The 8,386-nt window shown below is 49.0% G+C and overlaps 1 protein-coding gene across 1 annotated transcript; it reads left to right on the top strand.

The window, feature by feature from the left end:
- Nucleotides 1-2,620: 2,620 nt before the first annotated feature.
- Nucleotides 2,621-6,899, top strand: EAH_00006890 (ubiquitin carboxyl-terminal hydrolase, putative; the record flags this gene model as incomplete). The annotated part of the gene is made up of 4 exons (XM_013395994.1): nt 2,621-2,635; nt 3,162-3,943; nt 4,311-5,878; nt 6,658-6,899. 4 exons carry the CDS (start codon nt 2,621-2,623, stop codon nt 6,897-6,899), a joined length of 2,607 nt encoding a protein of 868 aa, XP_013251448.1.
- Between the last annotated feature and the right edge of the window lie 1,487 nt (nt 6,900-8,386).

Raw genomic sequence — 8,386 nt, 5'->3', positions numbered from 1 at the left:
ATATGTTGGGTAGAGCCCTTTGCTGTTGGTCCTCAGTTTAACGGATTGGCTGGCATCGCACATTTTCCTGCACTGTGGAGATGTCATCAAACTATTGACGCCGGCCTCCTCAGGGAGTCACCGAAGTTTCCTCGAACTCTTCCAGCATGAGTGCTGCACCGCTTTTACGAAAGGGAGCAAATAGCGCAAACTGATATCCTGTATGCACACGCTATGAATTGCAGAGGTCACAAAAAACAAGAATACTACACTAAAAGGCCAGGAGGCAGACAGCCCGAGTGAGAAACACCTCTGCGAAGCAACTCCTACGAGGCTTCTGCGTGTCCTCCCCGATCCACTGGTGACGACTACGAGTGTGGGCATGAGCAGCATACCTTAGAAACTTGCCATGTACTACCATTTGGATACAATTGCTATGCCACGTGTAAAGAGGCGCTTGTGCCTTTCCATATACGTGCTCCCCCACGTTAACTACTTTTCCGCTGTGATCTTCGTTCTTTGCTTTGCATCAGGCTTGCTAGGCTCATTAGGAACTGCCGCCGACAACATCTTCATTTTTTCGAAATATTGTAGCTAGAGCTTCTCTTGGTGCTGGCTTGAAAGCCCTCCTCAAGTGCCCATTGATGCTGCAACTCAATAGCCGTCCGCATCATATATCTTAATTGGATGAGATGCCCGCATGATCACGCTAGTTTTAACCCAGGATAAGGACAAATGATGTAGTAAGGAACTGTGACAAGCCTCGTTTGCTGCGGTGAAGTACGCTCAGAAGCAGCAGCAGCCGACGCAGCTGGTCCTTCGGGGCCCTTTGGTGCTGGTGGCTCTGGCCCTTGTAGCGGCCTCTTTCCCTCCCTTTGGGCAACCCATCACTTGTTGAGCGAACAGCGATAGTAGGGCATGTACTTCTTGTGGAGGGGGGAGGGGAAGTATCTGAAGTTTTCTATGCAAGCTGGACACTGAAGGCTACGGCAGTGGCTCGCCATGGTCTGCATTGTTAGTCTGTGCACCAAACGGGGCCTGGGTACTTGCATGTGGGGTTGACTGGAAACAGGAGTTGGGACAAGCAGTGCTGCAACTCGTAATGGGCTTCCTCCTTTCCGCAGGTGCCCCAGCCCTGCGTGCTGCCTTACCCAGAAAGCCTGGAGACTAAAGGGAAGGTCAGCTAATTTAGGGGAGTGCTAATGCTAATTAATTTGAATATACTGCGCATTACAACGTTCTCCGGTTAATATTGATGGCTGTCGTTGCATTAAGGATTCTAGTTCCAATGGAACCCATAAAAACTGCGGTTATGCAGTTGCATTCATCCATTCATATAAACGTAAATTTTAACTCTAAACTAGCATAATGAAGTATTTTTCAATCTATATATAAACAAAACAATAAATGTTTAATCTATGCATGCAGTTATTTATATATTTTGTACGCAGCTATATACATATGAAGGAACGGTGGTTACTGATGACCGTGCGAGTTGGGATGGGGCAAAAGGAGCCAGAGGGTAAAATGGTATTGAATTAGTTAAGTTGTGAAGCCGTGAATGAATTAACTGGTATTATAATACGATAAGAAAGATATAAATTTAAACATTTACCTTCTTCCCCATAATGCTGCGGTGGTGTGGACGTGCACTCAGCACAAAGTTGCAGGTTTCTGCAAGTTCAGGAGTTGTACTGGTAGCTCGCTAGTTTCATCAGGTCCCTATATCTCGTTGAAAATAAGTGAAATATATCTTTTTAGAGGGAATTATAATTTTTAAATGGCTGAAGTGCCTTATTCAGTATTTATTTTTCTACTCTTTTCTTCTTTTTCATTGCCGTGTACTCATACTTGGGGCCCCCAAGACTCTGCAGGGGCCTCTGCCCCCGCTCTGCCCCCCACAGATCGCAGCTTGGGCTGCAGGACCTCAACGGAGATTCGGTGTTGTTTTCTTTGTTTCTGCACAAATTGAAATACAAATTTGCTTAATTTTGTTGTTTTTTGTTATCTTATTAGCACCTATTGCTCCGCAACCCACGGCCGATCAAGGGCTCCCCGCGTGCCTTCTGTCCTTAGTGGCTGCTGCGTACTCCTTCTGTTTCTCTTCCTATATCTGGATTGTTTGCATTTGTATAAAGCTCTTTTCTCTAGCATCATGGTTAAACAAATCGGTATATACAGACCCCAAGCCCTCCCCATGCACTCCTGGGGCCCCCCCAATGCTTCCCGGTAGGCCCCCTGTGGGCCCTGGGCCTCAACTTTAAACTCTAAACCGTACTTGTTACAACTAACTCTGAAGGGGTGAAGGCGGTAAGACTCTTCTTCACAAACTCATCGGCAACAACTCGTCATTCAAGCCCTTCGTGGCAATCCCATTACCAGCGACAGCAGCTGCTACAGCGGCGGCAGCAGCATCTGCTGTTGTTGCTGCTGCTGCAGCAGGCTGCTGCTGTAGCTAGCTGCTACAACAGACAAGAACTCCATATTATCCTCTCCTTCTTGTAGCAAAAGGGTACGCATTTCCTTCATAAAGAAGCAAGTCTCAGAAACAGCAGCAACAGAACGAGCCGCAACAGCAGCAGCAGCAGCAGCAGCAGCAGCAGAAACTTGAGGTGGAGCAGGATCTGGATTGGGCCTGAAGATGGCGGAGTCGTCAGTTAGTGGCTCTTGCATATCTCTGAGTAACCGCAGCATCTCGTTTGTCCCAGCAACAGCAGTAGATGAGGGGCCCTCCTTAAAGACTGCCTCCGCTACAGAGAAATCTCCCAGCATAGAACTGCCGCCCACAGCCCCAGCAAATCAGATTCTTAGCGAGGCTGCAGATGTGCCGCTCCCCTGCTGGCGGAAAGTATGACACCTGAGTCTGTGCTGCTGCTGTTGGTGTTTATCCGCTGCTGCTGCTGTTGCTGTTGCCGCTGCTGCTGCTGTTGCTGTTGCCGCTGCTGCTGCTTGTGCGGATCGTGTGTGTGTGTGTGTGTGTGTGTGTGTGTATGTGTATGTGTGTGTGCGTGTGTGCGTTGGGGGTGGGGGGACATGCCTTTGCTTTGCGTATTTGATGCTGTATGTTTTGACGTAACATACATGGATTGGTTTGCTTAGAGAAGACTGTGGATGCATGCGCATGCAGGTGCGTTCGTGATGCATGCATGCATTTGCGTGCGCATGCATGCGTGTGCTTGCAGTCTCGGGGCGTGGGTTTGGGGCTTTTGAATCCCCACACACTTTGTTTCGTCAACTCTGTAGTCCAGGCCTTGGCATACACTCCTGGCTTTGCTGATGACTGCTTGGAGGAGCGCCACAGGCTTTCTTGCTGCACTAGGCAGCGTGCTGCAGCAAGAAGGAAGGAAGCAGCAGCAGCAGCAGCAGCAGGAGCAGCAGGAACGAAGGGGGGACCTGTGGAGGTGCCTTCTACCTTTTGTGCCTTCTGTAAGCTGGAGCAGCAGGTGCTGTCGATACACCGCAAAGAGGCAGGAGGGGGGCAGCGAGCGGGGCCTAGGGGCCCCACAGGGGGGGCCCCTCGAGGTTGGATACACAACAGTTTTGCTGCTTATATTAAGCCGTTTATATGGAAAGCATTTCGCCCTGGAAGACAAGAAGATGCACATGAATTCTTTCGGTATCTGATTGACGCGCTAATGAAGGCCCCCGCAACTCCTGCTGCTGCTGCTCTTCAGCAGCAGCAGCAGCAGCAGCAAGGGAGAAAGGAGATGAAGCCGGAAGTAGCTTTAACCAGTTACTTTGGCCGCCTCTTTGGTTGCTGGCTGCGCTCGTCTGTTGTTTGCTCTCAATGCAACAAAGCTTCAGTTCGGTTTGAAGGTGCTGTAGATATCTCTCTTGATATTGGGGGCCCCTCGGGGGCCCCCAGCAGACCGTCGGGTGCAGCGCATCAAAATGCATACAGCATAGAAAAAGCCCTGAGCAGATTTATCGCTAAGGAAACACTCAGCGGAAGCAACGCCTACATGTGGGCTCCAAACACCTTTCACTTGTTTTGTTTTGTTTTATCAGTTTGTTTGATGGGTTTTGCTTTAAAGGGTTTGTTTGCTGCGTTTTTTATTGTGTTTGTTTTTCTGTTGCGCTTTGTTTGAAGGGTTTGTTGTGCTGGGGTTTGTTTTTAGGGTTTGTTTGCTGCGTTTTGTTTAATGGTTTTGTTTGTTTTGCAAAGGAGTATTTGCTGCACTATCTAACTGATTCAATTCTTCTCTTTTCTCTTGTTCCTGGCGCTGCTCTCTTTGCATGGGATTTGCATGCAATCTGCATGCGTTTTGCATGCGATTTGCATGCGTTTTGCATGCGTTGCTTCTGCGTCTTGCTGCTATTGTTTGCTGCAGGTGCAGCCACTGCAAACAGAAGGTTCGGGCAACCAAACAGCTGGAGTTGTTTACACCTCCTCGCATCTTGACTTTGTCTTTGAAGCGTTTTTCTCTCTCTCTTTGTGGGGGCTGCGCACTCCCCACTAAAAACCATCGCCCGGTGTCTTTCCCTACGCATCTCAATCTCTTGCCTTTCCTACCCCAGGACGCAGTGCGGCTGCAGCAGCGCCTGCTGCAGCAGCAGATAGAACACCAGCTGCAGCTGCTGCAGCAGCATCAGCAGCTGCAGCAGCAACAGCGACATTTGAAGAAGCAGCATCCTGCTGCAGACAAGAAAACGTCTCCGGCTGCTTCTACTACTGCCTCTTCTCCCTGCTCCTCTCCGCCTCACTCCCCCAGCCCCTCCCTCCCGTCTTGCAGGCTTGCTGCTGCAGCAGCAGCAACAGCAGCAGACGCAGCAGCAAAAGACGGAGCAGCACGCAGCGGCACCGTCAGCGATTCTCCACCGTCAGCAGACGCAGCAGCAGCAACAGCAGCAGCAGCAGCTAGAGCTTCTCCTTCCTTTATGTACCGTTTGTTTGCTGTTATCACTCACGCTGGCGGGTCGCTGTCTTCAGGACATTACCGCGTCTTTGTTAAGGCACCAACAGCAGCAACACAAGCAGCAGCAGCAGCAGCAGGGAGTGGGGATAGAGGAGACTGGGTTGCCATAGACGACGAGCTTGTGTCTCTCGTCAGTGAGGCAGCAGTGCTGCACAGGCTGCAGCAGGAAGCCTATCTGCTCTTCTATGCAAAAGTCCCCTCACAGGCAGAGCGGCAACTGCAGCAGCTCCTGCAGCAAAATAAAACCCTCAAGCAGCAGCAGCAGCAGCAGCAACCGCACCAGCCGATAGATGAACTGGACGAGGCAGGCGATGACAGCAGCATCAGCCCCGCAGATGTCGCTGCTCAACTCAGCACCAGTGAGGAGGAGTGGAGCGACTGCAGCAGCAGCAGCAGCGGCAGCTGCAGCAGTCGCAGCAGCAGCAGCAGCAGCAGCAGCAGTCGCAGCAGCACGCAAGCTGTGCTGCCGTTGCTGCGGCAGCTGCAGAGAACTCGGCGTTCGCTTCTCTTCTCCTCTTCTAGGAGGCGTCGTGTTCTTCTGTCTTTGCGCTGTCGGTTGCTGCTGCTCTCCATTCAAAGGGCTAAGAAAGGCAAAAGGACCATTAAGACAAGCAGCGACAACCAGCAGCAGCAGCAGCAGCAGCATCAGCAGGAGCAGCAACAGCAACAGCAACAGCAACAGCAACAACAGAAAATAAGGCCCATTACTATTATCACAGAGGCAATGATGCAGAAACGCAAGGAAGAAGCAGCAAGCAGAAAAAAGCAGTTTGGCTGCAGTGCACCAGATGCCTGGGAGAAGGATGAGGAGGAGGAGGATAGTGGCGCTGCTGCTGCTGCAGCAGCAGCGGAGCAGCAGATGTTTGAAAGGCTGCAACTGCAACAACAGCCGCTGCCGCAGAAGCGCAGCAGACACGACCGAGAGTATGATCTGGGCCGCCTCACCAAAGTTAGAAACCCTCTCCGTCATCAACCTGTCGGAGGTAGGTGGTGTACATACACCTCAAGTGCTTTTGCCTCTCTTATTTCTCTTTGTGTTGGTGTATATATTCACCTGAAGAGTCTTTGCTTGTCGTCTTTCTCTCTGTGCTGGTGTACGTACACCTCAAGTGCTTTTGTTTTCTCCCGCCTCTGTCTCTGTCCAGCGGAGACACAGGCGACAGCGACGCGCATGCAGTCGCTGTATGTCTCTATTTTGCTTTGTTTCCAGCGTGTCTGTCTCTGTCTCTCTTTGCCTCTCTTTGTCTCTATTTCTCAGTATGCTTTCCTCTTGTTCTGCCTCTCTTGTCTTTATTATATGGCAGTGCGTAGCCTACTACCAGAATACATAATCATAAATAAAACATGCTGCACTGCTTCTGTGCCTGTGCCTCTATATAATAAAGAAGTCTTAAATATAAATGCCTATCATCTTAAGACCCCTTGCTATACACTGCAATACCATACAGTGCAATCGATACAACACTCCTAGTAGCGTTGTATGTGGGTAAAATTATATATATATAATGCAAATGTACAACAACATCGTATAATGCAATGCAATGTACCATTATGACATTGCAATAGAGCAGTGTCTTTAAATGCTTCAGGGCTTCGTGTGACGGTGGTGGTGTATGGACGTAGAGTAAAGCAATAATAATAATAATACTCTAAAAGCTAGTGACAACGTCCAGCGCACTCAAATGAAGTAATAGCAAATGGAGGACCCCAATGTGAAGGCTGGATTAAGTCTTTTCGTCTGTTTGTTTGTATCTGTCTGCAGAAACTACGGTCGTCACAACTCAGAAGGACAGCTCCTCTGGCTCTTTCCTGGTGCATCAGCGAGCAGCTTTTGATTTGCTGCAGCAGCAGCAGCAGCAGCAGCCGAATCATAAAGGGGGTCCCCGTAAACCCCAAGACAAAAAGGGCTTCCGTCCAGGGTATAAGAAGAAACCTGGAAAGGGGAAAAACCCGCAAAAGCACAAGCGCATGCACAAAAGGGGCTGGGGGAAAGATCCTTCTTGAGTTTAATGCCCAATGAGCGTTCAAGAGCGCTTCGGCATCGCGGCTTGGCCTGCAACCCTAAACCCTAAACACTAAGCCCTAAGCCGTATGACACGGCTAACGAATAGGGGGATGCCAGGGCTGGGCCTTGAACGCATGCAGTGCTTGTAGCTGTTCCCAAACCCAAAGGTATTCATGGGGTCTTGCAATGAAAGAGAGAGGAGCTGCGTCTGCCAGTAGAGGAGCGGCACCTCATGTGTGAAGAAATAGAAAAAAATAAGTAACTGAGAAACTCGCAGTGAATTAGAATACATTTGCACTTTTTTAGGTAGGGAAACCCAAACAAACAAACTCTGAGAAATTCCCCCTATTGAGGTTGGTGGGTGTACGTACACTAAGAATAGAAATAACAGTGGCTTGCGTCATCCTTTCTTGCCGGGTTAGCAGTCTTTCTTGTGCATTTAAGACGAATACCCGTACCGTACCGTACCGCGACTACTTACGCAGAAGCAAACTCAACCTGCTAGGGAAACAGTTGCTGCTGTGGGTACGGAGCGCTGGGCGCCTCTGCAGTACAGGCAGTACATTACTGTTAGCCCCCGTCTGCATCCCTGCCTATCCTTGTTTCTCTCTGTACGAGAAAGCGTTTGCTTTCCTGCGGGGTGGCTTTCATACAACTTTGCAGTACGGCGAACGATGCGGAGATAAAAAATAATGCGGCGAGGTTGAGGCGTAGCTCAACTGTCTTGCTGCAGGCGTCGCAGCAAGTAGAGCTGCAATTCGTTAAAAGCCGCTTCCGCTTTCCATCTACCCCAGGCTCAGTGCTGATGTGCCCCGTAAGCCTTGAGACAGAGTATAACAATCTGTTGATTGCTGCTTTATTGCAACTAACGACGGTCTTCTGTTAAAGCAAAGGATTCGTTGAATTAAGACAGACAATGTTACACAAAGGCATTCATTCATGCCGTTGTGCTCAAGATGCTCAAGGAAGGTATGGTAGCTCGTATTATTAAGTGTTAAGATCTATATATCTGTGGGCCTTAGGCAGTTCGAGAGAGGAGAGGAGGCTGTCAGTTAATGCGTGTCAGAACTTCTTGCTGCAACGCTTGCTGCATATCAACCCCTTATGCAAGTATACCTGTACTACACCTCATGAAATTAATAAGGTAGAGGCAATGCAAACTGAATATTAAGAATCAATTCAAAATGAAATATAAACGATGTTATCAACTCTTGAAGACGTTCAAACGAGTTAGCACCTGGCATATAGGATTGAACTCTTGCGTGTCTTTCTGGGGAAATGCACTCCTTAATAGACAAAAAGTGCAAATTGAATATTAAGAATCAATTCAAAATGAAATATAAACGATGTTACCAACTCTTGAAGAATTCCCTTACCGCCTGCACACCGTGTTTGTGTTTGTCTGGTTGAGAGGCGTGTGTATATATACACTCTGCTGTTTAAAAAAGTTGTTTCCTGCAATATAAACTCGTGTTTAAAACTAATA

Source organism: Eimeria acervulina, genomic scaffold (assembly GCF_000499425.1).
Source record: "Eimeria acervulina Houghton genomic scaffold, Eah_scaff31, whole genome shotgun sequence".
Taxonomy (NCBI): Eukaryota; Apicomplexa; class Conoidasida; order Eucoccidiorida; family Eimeriidae; genus Eimeria; species Eimeria acervulina.
Note: the sequence above shows the minus strand (reverse complement) of the source record. Positions and strands in the feature narration are given on the sequence as shown.